The 19,505-nt window shown below is 49.3% G+C and overlaps 1 protein-coding gene across 1 annotated transcript; it reads right to left on the reverse strand.

Annotated features, from left to right (window-relative positions):
- Positions 1 to 3,996: 3,996 nt before the first annotated feature.
- LOC143821548 (low molecular weight neuronal intermediate filament-like) lies at positions 3,997 to 14,655 on the reverse strand. The gene is made up of 4 exons (XM_077305649.1): positions 13,803 to 14,655; positions 10,334 to 10,651; positions 9,163 to 9,287; positions 3,997 to 7,997 (listed from the first exon to the last, which is right to left on the reverse strand). The coding sequence occupies exons 1-4, from the start codon at positions 14,553 to 14,555 to the stop codon at positions 7,733 to 7,735; spliced, it is 1,461 nt and encodes a 486-aa protein (XP_077161764.1). The 5' UTR covers positions 14,556 to 14,655; the 3' UTR covers positions 3,997 to 7,732.
- Between the last annotated feature and the right edge of the window lie 4,850 nt (positions 14,656 to 19,505).

Consider the following 19,505-nt stretch of genomic DNA (forward strand, 5'->3'; position numbering starts at 1 on the left):
CAATGGGAAGCCAGAATTATCTGAGAGATGACCATCTTTCAGGCCTATTAATGTATTCCGGGAAGTCCATTCCCTAGATGCAGCCTGCCAAACAGTTTCTGCCCATGAAATACTCCCTTCTACTCTTGCCATCCTGGTCTTCATTGTTTCGTTAGCCACAAACTCCCGGGCTGCTTCTGCTGGCGGCTCACTGCGGCTTCCGTTCCATTAGTCCCTAAAAATGCATCCCTCCATTATGGCCAGGCAGGGATAGATTTTGCAGAGATCTTTCATTCATAAAGCCCAAGTTGTAACCCAATAAGCTGCTACTAATAAAAAAGGTCAAGCCAAAGCTATCAGCATCAATCACAGTCCTGGCATGACACAGCCCTGAGGGTACCAGGAGAGAAGATGGACAGCAGCCTCCTTCAAGAAGAGCACGCCAGAGGACTAATCGATGGGGACCATTTGGCAGAAGCTTCCAGATGTTCACGAGAATATTCTACAGTTCAGCCTGGGCTGAACTGCAGATATACATACCGGGAATGAATGGGGAACAATCTGGAGGCCAGGGTGTAAACTGCACGGAGCTTTTATTCCAATCCCAGGTCGATTCAGTCCCTGCCATCTACAGAGAATGCGATTTCCGTTTGGATTTGGGGCGATTTAAATTTTCCTTCTGCAGCAAGAAGGATTGATCCGGAGTGACCCTACCTTTATTGTGCAATATGTTAGAGTGCTTTTAATGCTCAATATTTATAAAATCTGGATTGAGAAAGCAGGCTGTTTTGGAGCTGGGCTTTGCTGCATGGTAGAGAACCCCTGATTGGCCAAAGCTGGTCATGTGACAAGCTTGCCTTAAAGGAGAAGCCCCTAATTTCTCTCAACTTCTGTTGGTCTTGTATTTCCCCCCCCCTCTACCTTCTTCTATCCTCTCTCCACCCCCTCCAAGAAAAGAAAGAGGCTCCCTGTTTGTTTCTTCTCCCCCGCCCCTTCAAGGACAGAAAGAAAGAAGCTTGGCTCCCCCCTCTTCTGAACTACCCTAACCATGTGCAGAAGACTTTCCTGTTTCAATGGGGGGGGGAGAGGAAGACTCGAGTTCAAATCAATCTGAATTCAACAGGATTGACAATGGAATAAACAAAGTAAGTGCAGACTCTGCCCTGGTCTGCCTGGGTCTCCCTCAGTTATGAAGAGTCTCTCTTGTGTTATGTGGAAGCACAATCTGCGCTTGGCCTTGCAAGGACTGTTTTGATTCTGTATGGCTGAGAGCCTCCCGGGCCATTGCCAGCCTTTGTGCTGTGCATCACTGTTCTTCTTTGGTTCTTCCTAGAACACAAGCTCAATGCAAAGAAGCTGCACCGTTGATTTCCCAGTGTTATAGAAAAGCCAAAAATGAAATCAAAAGGCCAAAATAATGAGTCTGTCATCCACTCTTATTAAGTATATTAGATATATTAATCATTCAACTTCTTGGCAATCAGAACGGGGTCCCAGGTACATTTTTCCCATTTTCTGATTCTTCCTCAATGATTGCCACTCCAAAATCTACAAATAAATAGTTTCATAATAATTAACAAAATATTGTAATGTTAATCTGCACTAATTGGTAACACCTGTGCAATTAAGCGTTTGTTTAAATATTGACTGGAGATAACAGTAGCTGGACACGTAAACTGCCTCAAGACAACAGAGCTTACAGCCAAGAGATATGCCTTATTTGATTTATAACTGCTAAATGGAACATAGATATGTTGGCAGATGGATCCAGTTTGGTTTGTATTATTTTGTACACATTATACTTTGTTAATTATTATGAAACTATTTATTTGTCGATTTTAGAGTGGCAATCACTGAGGAAGAATCAGAAAATGGGAGAAATGTACCTGGGATCCCGTTCTGATTTCCAAGAAGTTGAATAATTAATATACTTAATATACATAATAAGAATGGATGAGAGACTCATTATTTTGGCCTTTGGATTTTTGGGGGGCTTATCTAGAACAGTGGTCTCCAACCTTTTTATCACCTGGGACCGGTCAACCCTTGACAATTTTACTGAGGCCCGGGGGGGGTAGTCTTTTGCCAAGAGACGCTGCCGCCTGAGCCCCTGCTCCACTTGCTTTCCTGCCGGTGCCCCTGACTTCCCGCCGCCCACTGGGGGGCGCTGCCAGCAGCATCAGCACAGTGCCATGCCAAGGGGGAAGCTCAGCCATGGCGGCTGCCGGAGAGCACCAAAGGTGAGCCGGTGGCAGAGTGGCAGGGCAGCCTCCGAAGCAGCAGCCGGGGAGGAGGAGGAGCCGCAGCCCAGTACCAACTGATCCTCACACTGGTACAGGTTCGCGGACCGGGGGTTAGGGACAGCTGATCTAGAACACAAGCTCTTCTGTACATCTGGCCTCTGTGGCCTCTGGAGATTCAGCCTCAATGCAGAGACGGTCACCAAAAGCAGCTGAGGATTTTCCCTCTCCCCACCTTGCTTTAAAAGCTGTACATGGGGCTTGGCAGCAGAGCCATCCAGATCAGTCTTCCCAACTATACTAGCATGAAGACCCTTCAAAGGTACCGTGGCATGGGTTTTTTAAAAGGGTGGCTGAGGAGAGCCCTCCCATCCTGTTTTGTCTGCTGTTTTCTGCTTCAAGCGAAGACTAAAGAAAAAGGGATTTCAATTTTTAAAAAATCCACCCTTGTTTGGATAGGCCGACCTGCTTCCTCCCAAAGTGGCCATTGATGGGCCCGGAAGGGATGGAAAGGGAAGGGGCCCTGGCCATTTAAACCTTTGCCACGCATGGCTCCTCTCGCTTCTGAGGGCCGTGGCAGGGAGGCGCGGCCAGCTGACATCACTTCCTGGTACCTCAAAGCCTGGACAATATTTCAGTGGTACCTCCATGGTCAAAAGGTTAAAAAAGGCTGATCTAGGTCAATGGACAGGGTGTGGTGTAGGTTTGTGTAGTGACAGGGGAGAGCTAAGTGTCCTATATGGGTTGTAGGGGTAGCACCCAGTGCAAATGTTGCCTGTTCACCATGTTAGGGGCACAGGAAAAGATAAAACTGCAGGGAAAGGTGGCCATTGGGCCAAAATGACCCCATAAAGAATACAAACTGGCCAGACCAGTCCTGCATGTTTGGGCAACTTGTCCAAGAAGTGTTGCCTGTCTTATTCCTTTGGCTTCCATCACAAATCCCCAGAACAGTTTATTTGAACAGGCAAGCAGTCCCATTTTGTACAGTGAGGAAAACAATTTGCAGTGAAAACCAAGTTCTTGTGCAATTGAACAGATGGGATTAAGCACAGAGCTAGGATGTTTCTTAAAATAAAGAGAAAAGGGACAATAAATACCCCCCCTTTCCTTTTTGGTGACAAAATGCTCCTGTATGCTATTGTTCTGTGGGTGGGGGTAGGGCTGGCAGTTCCTGGCTGAGAAATACTTGGCAATTTTGGGGTGGAGCCTGAGGAGGGACTTCAGTGGGGCATAAAGCCATAGAGTTCACCTTCCCAAGCCGCCATCTTCTCCAGGTGAACTGCTCTGCCATCTGGATATCAGTTGTAGTCTCAATCTCCAGCCACCACCTGGAGATTGGCAACCTATCTGGTGGGTGATATACCAGCTGCTGCATATGCTGTGACAACAGCTCAGATTAAACCTTGTACCTCCCATTTGTCTCCAAAGAAGGAACCATCACACTTCGTTATTTTCGGTTGTGGTTGTTATTGTTACCATTGTTGTAGTTTATCTCACATGTGATGCATAAACAAAGTTCTGTGCACTGTTTCTGTTCCATGTGAACTGCCCTGGGACTCAGGGGAGAGCAGTATACAAATGCAATTAATAAAATAAATAAATAAATAATAAATTTGCTTCAAACTCTGCTTTCACTGAAATCAGTGGCCTAGCATGGCAGGGACCCCCCCCCCCCCCCAGTACTGCTCACTCATAAATAGTTCCAAATTCTTTTGAGATCTCTCAGGAGTGGCCCCTGAGCTGAAGCGTCCACCTAGAAAACAACACAATCCTGTTTGTTGAGGTTTTTCTTTTCTATTTTATTGGCCTCACGAATAAATAAAACCTATCTAAATGTATAAAAACCAATATCGAAACATCACATCAAAATCATCTGGAATGGAGCATCATGCAGAGACCACACCACTTATTAAATCAATGCCACCTGAAACGACCTCTCAGCCATTCCATTTACATTCCACTACGTCTGGGGGTGCATACGCACATACACACATGCGCTCACACGCTCACAGACTCTCTATTATTTGGACATGCAGAACATTCTCTAATAGCACCTGACCCCAGGGACATTCCAAGGGGGGGCCTAACCTGCTGGCACCCTCTCTTCTCCTGAGCAAACCCCACTGAAAAGAGTGGGAACTCTGGGGGGAAGGGGGGGGGAGCACAGCCTGAGGCAACCTTGACTATGAAGACTCCATTGTGTCAATAGTGCCTTTCAAGCCATTTGTCAGTGGCTGTCAGGCTCCTGTCGAAATGCATTCCGTGTTTGACCTAGCAATGAGCATTTGGCTTCTGGTTAGAATCATAGAGTTGGAAGGGACCTAATGGGTCATCTAGTGCAACCCCCTATACTATGCATGACACTCACATTCCAATTGCTCATCTACTGTACCTGCCACCCCTTTGCCTTCACAGAATCAGCCTCTCCGTCAGATGGCTATCTGGCCTCTGTTTAAAAATTTCCAAAGATGGAGAACCCACCACCTCCTGAGGAAGCCTGTTCCACTGGTTACCTGGGAGTCTCTCAATCCATTGCTCGTCTTTGCAACTGGGGGGGGGACTTCAGATATGTCTTCATTCTGATTGGATCATCATCATTGCATCATCATCATGTTCCCAGTTTTTGTCAGACTGCCCTTCAACTAAGTGACTAGCTGAGAACCCAATTAGGATGGGACCCATATGCATTTATACCCATGTCCATCTCTGAAGTGGAAGAGGGTTATTGGAAGTGACTGAGAGACAAAGACCGTTTATGCACGGGAAGTTTCATGCCGGGCTGCAGGCTGGAGTGGCAGGTTGCCCCACCTCTTCCATATGAGGGAGCATTTGGCCTGGTGAACTTCATCCGCCCCCAATTTGTGCTCCTGCACGGGAGCTGGGGCAGTGGAGTCCCCAGTGCATAAATGGTCCAAGAGACTAATGCTGAAAGCATCAAGGCCAGAGAAGAAAGGGTGAGAGCGGAGTTTAGCTCCCCTTGCCTACAGTTCCCGTTAAAACGCACACACAGAGACACTCCCTGTGTTAGACACACATATACAAGCATGTACATGATCCCTCAAAAGAGTCTGAGATTAACACAACTGTTTCCCAATTTCTTTACAAAGTTATTTGAAACTCCAAGGGCAAGACTCAAAAACCTACATAACAAGTGTTCCTCTTCCAGGAATGTTTTGGACATTGTTTTGGACCAGGAATGGTAACATGGAAGTTCTAGAGATATTCTGCAGGTGATCAACACTTGCTCCCACACCAGTGCTACAGAACACACTGTTTTCACAATTTAGGGGATTTTCAGAAGTTCAACAAATCCCACAGAGCAAACATTTGGATCAAAATCACATTTTAAAAAACAGTCAGCACAAACTAGCACATGCTCCTCGTACACTTCACCCTTGGATTATGCTGAAGTTTTGCTAATTTTTTTTGTATTATTTAAATTGAGAAAAACTTTACCAGCAGAATTTCAAAACCGCTGAACTAATCTCCACTCAGCCTGTTTTGAAGGCCCCCACCCTTGGGGATCAGCCACTGCTGGCTGTTACATTCAAAGTAATTGCTAAATCTCCCTACTACTTGTGCAATATACATTTTCTACTCTAGGTTCTCCACTCACACATCTTTGAATATTTGACAATCGGTGTGCTATAGCAGCCATAGCACAAGCCAGTCCAGCTGTGAATAACTGCTATAGCGCGATGAGAGCAGAATAGTGAATGATGTGTGGAGGAAGTCCATGTTCTTAGGGCCAAACTGCAAGCAAACTTACATTTGACACAAGAGGGTGTATTTCCAAATGTACTCAAAATGAAGATGATGCTGAATGCAATTTGACACCCCCCCCCAAATGGTACACAACAGAAAGATTATGATCTACAAAACTGTAACTTGCATGCAAATGTAAGACAATCTTCTCTTTTCTAGGACATACCTAGAAAAGAAAACTAGTCTTGCATGCAAGTAAATATTGTAGCTCTTGCAATGGAATGATTGGGAATAGGGAAATGGTAGGGTTGAAAAGGCAATGCATAGCTGAGTCACTATAGTTACAATCCTTAGAACACTTTCCGGAAAGTATGCCCCACTGAGAATAAAATGGGATTTCTGAGATGATCATTTTAGGCTTATTCCCAGTGTGTAGTTTGGCCCTGAGACTGGACACAGTAAAGGGACTGAAGTCACTAATGGTAACATGGAAGTTCTAGAGATATTCTGCAGGTGATCAACACTTAGTTTTTCATCCAGTCATTTTCCTTCTGAATACTTGAGTGTCCCACTGAACGTACTACAGAAGCTGCTCCCCCCACACATTTAAAAAAACAAAACAAGGAACTACAAAAACACCAGTTGTCCTTGCATAAATCAGTGCATGGAAACAGATGTTTAGACCTTCAGGAAAAAAAGACGAACACCTTGTAGGACCAGTTGTGATCCTCCAACTCAAATAAGGTCAGCAAAACCATTGCTGTGGATATTCCGACACTAGTTAGATTCACTTGAAGGCCTGTTGATTAGCACAAGCACTGGGACACACATTTTGTTGTCACTCCACTCCCAGACTGGAAACCCCACAGTTTGGAGGCAGAGTCTGCCCGGAGTCTCAACAAAACAGACGGACAAGCCATAAAGAAAGTAAATAAATAAAGAAATGGGGAGGATTCTTGGGGTAGAAGTTTTGTGGGACCTTTTCAATGTTTAATTTCTGCTTTAAATTGAAACAAAAAGAAAGTATTTTAATAAAGTAAAGGTATCCCCTGTGCAAGCACCGAGTCATGTCTGACCCTTGGGGTGACGCCCTCCAGCGTTTTCATGGCAGACTCAATACGGGGTGGTTTGCCAGTGCCTTCCCCAGTCATTACCGTTTACCCCCCAGCAAGCTGGGTACTCATTTTACCGACCTCGGAAGGATGGAAGGCTGAGTCAACCTTGAGCCGACTGCTGGGATTGAACTCCCAGCCTCATGAGCAAAGCTTTCAGACGGCTGCCTTACCACTCTGCGCCACAAGAGGCTCGTAGTATTTTAATAAAGGGGCTGGAAAACTGCAAAGTACTAAAGTTTTCCCTGTAGCAAATAGAGTTTGAGGGCTAGCTGCCTGAGGACTCTAAGGTCACACTCTAACAAGACAGATGGTTGGGAGGAGGAAGAAAGGTGAAGAAGAGATCTCTTGAACATGACCCCAGCATTGGACCCCTCAGAGAGGCTTCTTCTTTGAAAGCTATATTTCACATCCAGTATTTCAGACCCGGAGAGACTAACGGGTTTAAGAACCCCAATCATCTACATATTTAGTACATCTACCCTAAAATCCTGCACTGTGGAACACAACATGCAACCAAGTCCCTGATACAACTGGAAATTGAGCTGCATGTGTGTGTGTGTTTCTGAATGTTGACATCCCCTAAGAGCCATCCCTTGTCTGAAAAACCAACTGTGAGAAGCAGCCAGGGATGAAAAACAAGCCAACTCTTCTTCTCCCTCATGAGGAATTCTGAAGATGCTCCCAGCCAGTCTAGTTTGTGGGCATCGCTTTGCCCACTTTCTCATCTCCAGATTCTTCCTCTTCCTCCTCCTCCTCCTCCTCTGCAGCCTTCGGTCCCCTTGAGGCCTTGGCTTCCTCGGAGGCATCTCTCTTCTCTTCCTTCCTGACAGTGGCCAAGCTGCTGGAGAAGCCCTTGAAGCTGGACAAGGGACTTGAGGAGAAAGGATAGCTGAGGCCAAACGTGCTGCTGCTGGTGATGGTGCTGAGCCGGGTCTCTTCTCCTTCCAGCAGTTTTCTACAGGGGAAAACAAAAGTGTCACCCAAGATGGTTATAAAGGCTTCGGCAAGCTTCCCAATGGCTCCTCCTGGCCTTTTGGAAAGCCAGACGACCTGATCTTTGTCTTAGTGGAGGAAAGTCATCAAGGTCAGTTTGCTGGAGAGTTAGCATTTGGGAAATTACTTATCCCCCCCCCCTTCCCGGCTGTTGCTACTGCATTTCTCCCAGCTGGGGCATGCATTTGGGCATGAAGAAAGAAAAACATCTGGGGAAAGCAAGGAAATGCATGGCCTGTAACTTGTGCCTTCTTCCCTTCATCATGCAGCTGTCTGGACAAGGCCAGGATCCACCCACCCACCCCTTGTGACCAGGCATCAAATTCTATTGTTAGCAGTGAACCTCTTCCTGGGCTGCAGGTGGGGGAAGTCTGCTTTCTGTGATGAAAAAAGGTGCATTGATCTAGCTTCTACCCTGCCCTGCTCACTGAGGAGCTCAAGGCAAAATACTGAGTCAGCAACCCAATGTCCCTTACAACCATCTTGTTGGGTAGGCGTGGCTGTCAAAATGACTGATCCGAGGAACCAAGTGCATGTCAGAACCTGGATCATCCTGGTCCCAGTCCCACACTCTAGTTAGCCACTGCTCCATGGTAGCTCTTCCATGCCAACACTTTCCCTGTGCGTCACGGAAAAGGGCTCAGCCTAGCTCTTCATTTTCTCAAGGTTTGTGCAGGTCTCCCCATCAAACTTCAAGGAGGAAGGAGGCGCCATTTGGATCATCTGCTTCTGGCACCACAATTTCCTGGGCTGGCCTTCCCAAAGACCAGCTCTTAGAAGAAAGAAGAGTTGTTTTTTTATATGCCACTTTTCTCTACCAGGAGGAGTCTGAAAGTAGCTTCCCGTTCCTCTCCCCACAACAGACACCCTTTGAGGTAGGTGAAGCTGAGAGAGCTCTGAGAGAACAGAAGTATTAGGGCTGTGATGAGCCCAGGGTCACCCAGCTGACTGCATGCAAAGGAATGGGAAATCAAACATGGCTTGCCAGAATAGAAGTCGGTGCTCCTAACCACTACCCCAAGCTGGCTCTTAGGCCTTAGCATTCCATTACTTACTCGTGACAAGGCTGCCTCTCCACCCCATCTACCGCCACACGCAAGAGGAAGGAGCTTTCCAGCAGGCCTCACCTATATGCGGCTATCTCAATATCCAGGGCCATCTTCACGTTCAGCAGATCCTGGTACTCCCGGAGGTGGCGTGCCATCTCTCCCTTGGTTGTCCTCAGGGCATTTTCAAGCTGGTTTATGGTCTCCTAAAAATGTGTAATTGAATAAGAGTGATGAGCACGGGATGAGCACGGGAGATCTGGCAGGCTCCTCCAAAGCTGTCTTTAAAACAAAGTGCAGCTGGGTGGGGGGCTAATTCTGGATCAGGGCAGCATCTAGGAGAGTGTACCTTTGGCTTCTTACCTGTACTCTCGCTCAGGGGGCTCAGAACAATGTGCCACTTTGGCCAATTCCTTACCAGGGATATACCCCAAAAAACAGGACTGAGAAAGGGCTGCTCAGCCCTTCTCTCTGTCACCCCTTCCCAAATCAATCTACCAATGGCTGCATGGCCCCGATCCAGACCAGGCTTGCAAGGCTGCAGCCCTTGGAACTTTTGTTCCCCGTACTCAGCAGCCTCTCAAGTGCAGAAACAGCTCCTGTAAGCCTGATCCAGATCAGGGCCTCACAGCAATATTTTATAAACCCATCAGTGCTTCTAAAGTGGTAATGATGTCCCCTGGATGGACCCAGGGCCACCAACCTGTTCAGTCTGGCTCTTAGTCTCTACCATTTCTTGTGCGTTTATTACAAAGTCTTGCATAATCCATTCTGGTTTTGTTGAATCCGCTGAGGGGTAAAGATCCTGGCTTCTGAATTCTCCCCAGAGCCAAGAGAAGCAAAAAGACCAATCCTGATGGCAATCCACAATACAGACCAGGATCCCCATATCAGAATGAGCCATGGGCCAAATTATATTGATACCATTTAGAAGGTTGTGAAATTTGCTGTTACTCAGAGATATACACAAAGAATTGTTGACAAACATATGGGGACTTGCTACTGAGGACGGATGAGTGAAAACGGGTTTTACCTGGAAACTATTTTTGGAGGAAGTCCTGCTTAATAAAACCAACATAAAGAAAGGACACTATCTTTGTGGAATATTCTTTATTGTGGATGTGGATTGCCATTGGGATAGGTCTTTTTCTTCTCTTGGTACTAATACAGACCATCCTGCTTTGTTCTCGCATTCTCCCCAGAGCCAGCAACTTGCCTATAACGAAACGCACAGCCGCCAAGAAGCTCCCACCTGCATGTTCCGGATCTCCTCACTGTTCCTCTCCTCGGCCTCCTGCAGCTGCCTCTCCAGGGACTCGTTGGCACTGCGCAGGGCCTCCATCTCGATGTTGCGGGCCTGCAGCTGCCGGCGGTACTCCGAGATCTCCTCCTTGGCCTGGCGGATGCTGTCGCTGCTGCGGGCGGCTTCCTGGGTGAAATTGGCAAACTTGGATTTGTACCACTCCTCGGCGGACTGCTGGTTTCGGGCGGACAGGACTTCATACTGAGTGCGGATCTCCTTCAAGGCCGCTGTGAGGTCCGGCTTGCTCACGTCGATCTCCACAGAGACCTGGAGAAGAACAACGTCAAGAGAACTGAACGTGGAGAAAGCCATCTATCCCCCCTGACTGTTTTGTCCATAGGATACCCAGGTAATCTACTTAGGCCCGTAGTATGCTCTCTGCTTACAAGGCGGTTGTTGCGCAGATAAAATTGAGGAGAAAACGATAGAAAACACCCTGATCTCCTTGAAAGAAGGGCGGGGTAAAAAATGTACTAAATAAATATCTAAAAGCCCATGCTTTTTACCAGCAGAGGCAGAGGACTAAAGGCCAAACTGCACGTTGGTCTTTTTAAAGTGAGGGGTCCATTCAGGTTCCGGGCAGTCACACAGCCACTGAGAGAACCCAAATAGTTGGAAATGCTGCTGTCAGGAGAGGAAATGCTCCCGCCTCCTCCACCACCAAGCCATTTCTCCCCAACCAGAACTGCTGGGGTGTGTGTTTCCCCCCTGTTTTTGCTGATCCATGTGCACAGAATGCTCCATATGGAGTAGCCAAAATGGAGAAATAGCCCCCCCCCCCCCAAGCTTGTTCCTGCATGGGGAAATGGCGTTTTTTTGGGGGGGGGGAAGCAATTTGGATTTGTTTGTATTCACTTGAGTCTGAACTGCATTTTGTTGTAATCTGCCCTGAGTCTCAGGAGAGAGGGTAGAAAACAAATACAAATATCAATAAATAATAACATGGGGACAGCCAGGTCTATTTTATTCACAACATCCCAATCACCTCTAAAAACCCAAGATGGTGTGTGATTTTTAAATCACTCCTCTCTTTCCCTTGCTGTGCCCCCCTGGCCGAAGCATCCAGTCCCCTGCCTTGCTCACTCAAGGGCAGTCAGGGAGAAAAGTGCAGCTGGACAAAGTGGGAGGGAACTCCGTCCTCCATGACCACCAGCAGATTTTGCAGCAAAAGCTCAGGTCCTGCTCCTCAGCGCCAGGGTACATTTTGATGGGGCAGACCTTTGTGGCAGCCCCCCCCCCCCCCATACACTTTGGCTTCTAAAAGCCAGAAAAGGCCTGCTGCTTCAGCCCCACCCACAGCCCTTTCAAGGAAAAGAAAGCAACGGGTCCCACTACAAGCACATGAGCTCTCCTTGTGGGGAGATACCACAAGCAGGAATGCCGCAAAGCAGAGCAGCAGAACAAAAGAAGTAGCATAGCCACATGGCTGGAGCATCACACCCGGCTTCCAAAGCACTGGGCAGCTGCTTTTTGCTTCTTCTCCCTCCAAGAAAAGCAAGGTCACATTCCATTTTCAAGGGCAAAGAAAAAGAAGGGGGGGGGGGAGGGCAGGGTCCACGAGGCATCACCAGCCTTCTCAGCAGTGCAAGGCCAGGCACAACCCACTGGAGGCTTCGACTGCATTTTCCACATTGGCCAATAGGGACCTTGACCGTCCCTCTCCAAGGCCAGGGATGTGCTGCTCCATAAAAGCAGCCTCAATTTGCAACAAAGGCAGCTTGGAACATCTCAAGGCTGATTCCAGAGAGCCTTAAAATGCTGTTTCCCCCTCTCTAATGCTGGGCACATTCACTGACTGGGAGTTGGTCAGGAAGCCATTTTCATGTCATTTAATTTGACCTCTGTCACGTCCTCTCCTTTATAGCAGTATCTTTGTCACAGGCACCTGACAGAGCCCAGTAGCCTCACTCTGGTGTCCCCAAGCAGCACATCCTATCCATCAGCCAACAAGCAGATGATCTGCCTCCAGTACCTCCTCTAGAGGAGCAGGCAGCATCTCGCTGTCCGAGTCATGTGAATAGCCCTCGCCAACCCCCACAATTCTGGGACCTCAGATGGTGGCCTCTTCTGCTAGACTAGAACTATCTTACATATATAAAGGACCATATTTTAGGCAACTAGACAAGCCCACCAGGTATGTGAAGGATAAGGATTACTCATGCTAAAAAAGCAGGGTGAGCTTTTTGTGGTGAGCTCCAAGCAAAGAGTGAGAAAACTGGAAGGATAAATAAATAAACAACAGGGATCTTGAGGACTTTGGGAAGTTCTCTTAAGGCCCATCCAGACAACTCCAGTGTGGAGGATTCAGTGTGCCAGTTTAGTACATTCAAGCTCTAGGGTGCATAGAAGTGGGCATGCTAGCTCCTCAGAGCTGGCAAAGGAATGAACATTGACATCCCAAACAGAGTTGCACTGTCCTTAGTCAACCGAGGCTTAAGGGTTTGGAAGGGCGTGACTCTGCTCAGGTTATCATTAGATGCCACTCAAATAGCTACAGTGCAGAATCTGTGTTGGGCCCCACGGATCACTGGGGTGCCCCTTTAAATTGTACACTCTTCCACTGGAAGTCCCCCCCCTCCAATGATATTTTCCTTCTAAAAGACTATTATTTGGATGGTTTGTTCAGTCCCTCCCAGTAATATTCTGGAGGAGAAAAGGGTGCTTTTCCTGGAATAAAATCAGAGTCCAGTAGCACCTTTAAGACCAACAAAGATTTATTCAGGGCGTGAGCTTGCACTCGAAAGCTCACACCCTGAATAAATCTTTGTTGGTCTTAAAGGTGCTACTGGACTCTGATTTTATTGTGCTACTTCAGACCAACACAGCTACTCATTTGAATTTTCCCTGGAATGTTTGGGATTTTGCACTGCTCTGCCATCACACAGCCTGGCTAGAACTCCTGCAGCAGGGCAGGGCAGGGCACATAAGGGAGGAAAGAATCTGCACCTGCTCAACAATCCTTCTTTCGCATCATCATTTGGATAAAATGGGTCAGGATGAGATGGTGGGCAGAAAGTCTGCCTCTGACACAAGGGAAATGCAAGAAAGCAGTGCCCAGGTCCCAGGAACATAAACTAGCGCAAAACCTGGGTCTATCTCAGTCGGCTTCCTGTTTCCAGCTCTCTGGAAAAACGGCCATGGCTTTGAGCGCGATCCTATGTAGTGACTGCAGTCCAAGCGCATTGACTTCAAGGGTCCAACTCCGCCCAGGATTGTCCCGTAGCAGCTCTTCTCCGGCCATGTGTCTCCAGCATCCCGTCCCATCAGATGCCCTGGCTCCCCTCCGTCCTGCCCACGAATCTGCCTACCCAGGCTCCTGGCTATGGCGTCTTGAGACGGGGAGGCCAGGCTTTTGCCGGTCGTTTTCAGGGGACCAGCCCCGTCTCTCCTCCCCGCGCCCCGCGCCCCGCCGACTTACCTGCGCCTCCTGGAGCTCGGCCTGCAGCTCGGCCACCTCCTCGTCGTGGACGTGGCGGAGGAAGGCGATCTCGTCGAGGAGCGCCTCGACCTTCTTCTCGAGGTCGAGGCGGGCGAGAGCGGCGCGGTCAGCTTCCTTGCGGGCGTCGCGCAGCGCCGCCTCGGCCTCTTCGCGGCGCTGGGCCTCGTGGGCCGCCTCGTCGCGCAGGCGCTGGAGGGCGCGGGCCAGCTGCTGGCTCTCGAGGGCCGCCTGGTCACCGTCGTGGCGCAGCGCCTCCACCTTGGCGCGCAGCTCGCGGATCTCCTGCTCGTAGAGCTGCTGGAGGCGCGACGGCTCGGCCTGGCGCTGGCGCAGCGCTGCCACCTCGCCCTCCAGCAGCCGGTTGTGCTGCTCCAGCTGGCGCACCTTCTCGATGTAGGTGACGAAGCGGTCGTTGAGGCCCTGCAGCTGCTCCTTCTCGTTGGTGCGCACGATCTTCAGCTCGTTGCTCAGCGCGCTCGACGGCGCCCCCGTCGCCGACAGCAGCACCTCCAGGTGGTCCAGCGAGCTGCTCGGGGCCGGCAGCCGGCGGAACGACGACGAGTAGGACGACGGGCGGGCGCCGCCGCAGCCGCGGGCAGAGGGAGCGGGACCCCCCAGCAGCGACGGCCCCCCCGCCCGCGACGCCCCGTACAGGAGGCTCCGGCCGCCCGAGGCCATGGCCTTCTTGCCGAAGGAGGCGGCCGACAGGCGCAGGTCGCTGCTGTAGCTCATGGTGCGCGGGGGCGTCGGGTGCCGCAGAGGCGCCGATCCTGGGCCCGCGCCGGGTAAGGGTATGGAGGGGGGGGGGGGCTGGCAGCGGCGCGGCGCGGCTCCGGCGCTCTTATAGATAAGCGAGCGCCAATCCAGGCGCAGCTGCAGCCCCCCCGATGAATGCCGCGCAGCCAATTGCGAGGCCGAGTGGGGGTGGGCGCGCGGGGAGGGGGGTGGAGGGAGACAGCCGGCCAGGAAAAGCGCTTGTGGAAAAGGGCCCGCCTGCCCGCCCGCCCTCCCGAGAATGGCTGTATCAGCAATTGGGGACGGGGACAGCTCCGACCGGTGTGCTGCTGGAGAGGCATAACCATGGGGGGGGGGGGGGGGGAGGGATGCATTCTTGATAATATCTGGAGAGGCAGGAGGGATGGAGCCACCTACCCCAATGATTAGCCGTTTTCAAGGCAAGCATTTGGATTTGTGACCCAGGACAACTTCCCTGGGAAAGCCAGCTTCTTCTTTCCTTTCCTTTCCTTTTTAGGCAAGGGCAGTTGGTATCCCCAAGCTGCAACCTCCAGATTATGCCCCATTTGCTCCACCCTGGATTCTTGCCCCGTGGCCTGGATCACAGCCATTGTTTGAGCAATCCCGGGGAAAGCTTAAGAGATACATAAGGGAGGTGTTCACATCATTATACAGCAAGCGCACCTAGCTGAGTGCAGGGGTACCTTTAAGACCCACCGAGTTTTATTCAAGGTCTGTGCAAGCAAGGTGTGCAAGCTCACCTCTTCTGATACAGCGCTTGTCACACAAAAGCACCCAAAAACTTGTTCCTGGACTCACACTTCGGACTCACAGAAAGAAGGTCCCTTCCGAATCAGACCAAACATCTACATAGCCAGACATCCCGTTCCTCATGGTGACCGGCCAGATCTCGGGAAGTTCCCAAGATGGCACGACTGAAAACTCGAGGATGCTAAATGCTTGGAGCATTTCTTCTTTATCCACATGGCTTCTTAAAAAGAACACTCAGTAACATGGAAGAGTGCCTCTGAGCATGGACAGGGTGCTTTCCCTCCTTCACTGGGCAATGGCAGTGAGTCTCTGCACACATTCAGTTAAGACCCAGGGCCTCCTGACAAGGCAGGTGGCAGACACCCCTGGCAGCTGCAGCTGCGGGTGCCCCAGGTGTAGCAAAGTCATATTCACTAGTCAGTGTGCCACCCCCCCCCCATGGGAGTGCCAGCCAGCCCATCCATATTTTACCAGCCCCACCCAAATTCTTCTCCTGCCAGGTGTGAGAAAGTGGATTCTGCAAGCCGTGCATGTGCAGGGGATACTGGGGACCCCTGAGGAGTGAGTCCATTACAGCAACACTGATCAGAACAAAAGAAAGCTAATTGCAGGAGAGCCCTCTTGGAACCTTTTTTTTTTGCTTTGTTTTGGCTATAAAGTGGATTTTTACTATGCAGCCCAATCAATACTGTTTTACGGCACAGATGAAAAACAGGATTCACTTTCACTTTCTGACTTTTGCTGCCAAAGGCACCCCCCCCCCCCCCCCGGCCATCTGTCTGTTGTGGAGCTGCCCTTCCATTTCATTTCTGCGTCTTTGTTTGAGAAATCAATGCTTCGTTATTCAAAGAAGGGAACCTCATGCGGCCAGGGTGGGAGGGTGGGGGGTTGTGCTGCTGACTCAGGCACGGCGCTTGCACCTGCTCATTGCTCGGTCAGGGCTTGTGGGGGAACATCGACAGGAGATTTAAAGGTCATGCTTTTCTCTGCAGAAAGGGAAGAGGCACACAGAGGCCTCCCTGCCTTGGGACAAACCGAGTTGGTGGCTGTCAGGCGGCAGCGGAAGACAAATGGATCCGGCCAGTTCGCTGGATCTGTACAAGAGTCCATCTGGCAGTCTCACTCGTGAATTGTGGGCTCAGCAGAGCTGGCGGGGCTTTTGAGGGCCTACTTTCCATCTCCTGTTCCACAAGGTAAACTCCCTGTGCTGCAGGGGTCAGCAGCCTTTGAACCACATAAACATTCAGAGCATGAGATCAACAAAGAGTCTTAATAAGGAAACCGATGGTCACAACTGAAGCTGGACAACTTGAAACACAGATAATTGACGTGGTGATTATTAATCCATACAGCTCCCATCTTCCAAAACACTGGTGCCTGCAGGCCCTTTGCTAGGAAGGGGCACTCACAACATCACCCAATAAGCAATCCGTGTACACAGAAGAATGCTGTGCAACTGTGCATGGGGCACATGTGGATTGCTCATCTCTATCCATTCCCTTTCTGGAACACATCTAAGCAAGCCGTTTCTCCATGAAAAGCCGTTTCTCCATGTGGGGGAATTGGAGAGTTTGTTTGGGAGCCAAATAACTGTCAAGCAGTCACAATGACAAGCATATGGTGAAATCCTCAGTCCTAGAAGGCCCATGCTAAGATGCAAGGAGCCTAGCCTTGGGTGACAGGGTGTGTCTCATGGAAGAAACGGAGGCAAGAGCCAGAAGAGCAAAGGGTAGCAGGAGAGATGCTTCTTTTCAGACTCCAGTTCCCACAGACTCCAGTTCCCATCATCAGGGTCCAAACATCCAGGCAGCAGACCAGATGTAACCTGGGGCAATGCAGTTTTCACCCCAACCTGTGACATGAAAGTCACTTTTAATATTTCAAAAATCTTTCCCTTCTCCCCCCTCCCCTGGTGCCCAGATGCAAAGGAGAGCAGCTTTGGGAGCTGGAGCTGGAGCTGGGGGTGAAGTGACTGAGTTTCTGGAGGACACAACGATGTGCAAACTAGGGAGGACTGTGAAGTGTTCCAGAGGTGGGCGTGAAGGTCAAACTACAGCGGAAAAGAAAGCGCCATAAACTTCTAATGGGGCAATCTTTTTAAAAAAGGCCCTTGAGATAGATTTACCACATATTAGCCATGCAAAGTTGCTCCAGTTTAAGCCAATTGATTTCCATGGGCTTAGACTGGAACAGCTCTGTAAAGCAAAGGTAGTCAACCTGTGGTCCTTCAGATGTCCATTGACTACAATTCCCATAAGCCCCTGCCAGTGTTTGCTGGCAGGGGCTCATGGGAATTGTAGTCCATGAACATCTGGAGGACCACAGGTTGACTACCCCTGCTGTAAGTAGCTTTTTAAAATGGGGCAGGATATCCAGGTACCACATCTAAAAGTTCCTAGGGGACAACCTCAGAGGGTCACACTTTATAGTTTTGGAAACTCATGATGCATTTGGCAAGTCCCCAGGACTTCTTTCATTCTCCCAAAGTGAGGACCTGAATGCCTCTGGGAAGCCTTCAGGTGCTGTAGCCATCAAAGCTAGGGGCAGCCTCTACATCTGCTGGCAGCAAATTCATGAGGCCTGTCTGTGCATTGGGTAGAAAAGAGGTGCTGTGGCATTTTAAAAATATATTCCTAAAAGTTGCTTAGGCCAATCCAAGGATCCTCGTTAGCAAAAAAACCCACCAGCCAGCATTTTAGCTTCCTTCTGTAAGCATGAGGGCTAGAAACCTGACAGTGATTCATAGCATCTATAAGAAAATCTCAGCTGTACGCAATCTTAGGCTGACCAGCTTTGTGAAAAGCGAAGAAGCTCAGTCCTGAAATGAATTGGAAATGACCAAACAAGAACCACCATCACCAACCTTGCAATGGGATGAAAAGGAAGCTGGAATTGCTCCCTGCTGCCTTACACTTAAACAGCTTTAATTATTCATGGCAGCTTCTTGCTTAGCAACCCTGTTCATCGTGGGCCATTATGCCTCTTCTGAATTCCGTTTGCCACACGTGGTTCAGAACGGTACATACCTGTCACTTGGCATATATTCCTAGGAGCTGCCTGGCTTTGTTCCTTTCCTCCTTTGGAAGGAGGAAGCACGTCAAGGCCAATGCCAGAAAGGCAAAGGGCAGAATGGAACGAAAGGCCCACATTGTGTGATCTGGAAACCTCTGTGCTACCATTGCAACAAATGCCATGCAGCGGGAGGTTTTGTGTAACTTGCAGATGACATGTTGAAGAATAGTCATTTCTGAATCATCTGGATTTGTAGAAAATATACCCCCAGGCCCAGATCGTCCTCTACTTATGCTCAACAGCATCCTAATGCATATCAGAAGATGAATCCACTGGTTCAGTGACAGGTAAGCATCACAATGTGCACAACCATTGGCTAAGCACATGAGAGGCTGTTTTCATGCATGGTCTACCTTGCAGGATTGGGAACATAAAGGATTGCTCTCACATTCCTAATCAAAATTTGCTGGCACAGTGTCATTAAACTGTTAATTATAACACTTCCACTTCTGAGAGGAATTTTCCAGCATTTAATATATAGGTGTGAGAGGGAAATGGCGCTTAACCAATTTCCCAGTTAATACTCTCCAGCTGTCTTTTTACCAGCTTTAAAAAAAACCTGCTTCTGTGTCTTTAACAGCAGCAAATTCTACAGACATTTGTAGATGGGGAAATCTAGATTGCTTCTTGTATGGAGGATAAAATAATAGGGAAGTCTTTGGCTGCTTAATTTCTAAGTATGCGCTGGTTGTCCAAGGGCTAGTTTAAATAAGAATGGCAACTCCATTAGGTGTTTATTAACCTTAAAAACATGAATCCGAGAAAGAGAAGTGGCTGCAGGCCTTGAGAAACGCATCTCAATTGTTGTGCCTTAGCTCCCCCTGCTGGTGAATTGGGAAGAATACCCTATTAGCACATTGGAGAGAACATGTGTGTCTCCCCTCCCATGAGACACCAGGAATGGGCTGCCATGGCAACAGCTGCAGGAAGCCCTCCTCCTCCATCACCACTCTCTATAGAAGCTTTGCTCTGACAGGCTGGAGTACTTCTGCTCCCGCCCCCGCCCCATCACTGCCATCCTTGTTTCCTTCTCTGTTCTCAGAGGAATAGAAAACTTCAGCATCATTTCACAGATTGGCAAAATCAACCTTCTTACCCTGTTGA

This window comes from Paroedura picta, chromosome 12 (assembly GCF_049243985.1).
Source record: "Paroedura picta isolate Pp20150507F chromosome 12, Ppicta_v3.0, whole genome shotgun sequence".
In the NCBI taxonomy this organism is placed as follows: Eukaryota; Metazoa; Chordata; class Lepidosauria; order Squamata; family Gekkonidae; genus Paroedura; species Paroedura picta.

What these genes read in the sequence shown, in the direction of transcription:
- LOC143821548 (XM_077305649.1), bottom strand. Translation starts at nt 14,555, where the DNA reads ATGAGCTACAGCAGCGACCTGCGCCTGTCGGCCGCCTCCTTCGGCAAG. An exon ending in CCGAGCTCCAGGAGGCGCAG is followed by an intron (nt 10,652 to 13,802) that starts GTAAGTCGGCGG and finishes GTTCTTCTCCAG; the next exon opens with GTCTCTGTGGAGATCGACGT. An exon ending in ATTGAGATAGCCGCATATAG is followed by an intron (nt 7,998 to 9,162) that starts GTGAGGCCTGCT and finishes TTTCCCCTGTAG; the next exon opens with AAAACTGCTGGAAGGAGAAG.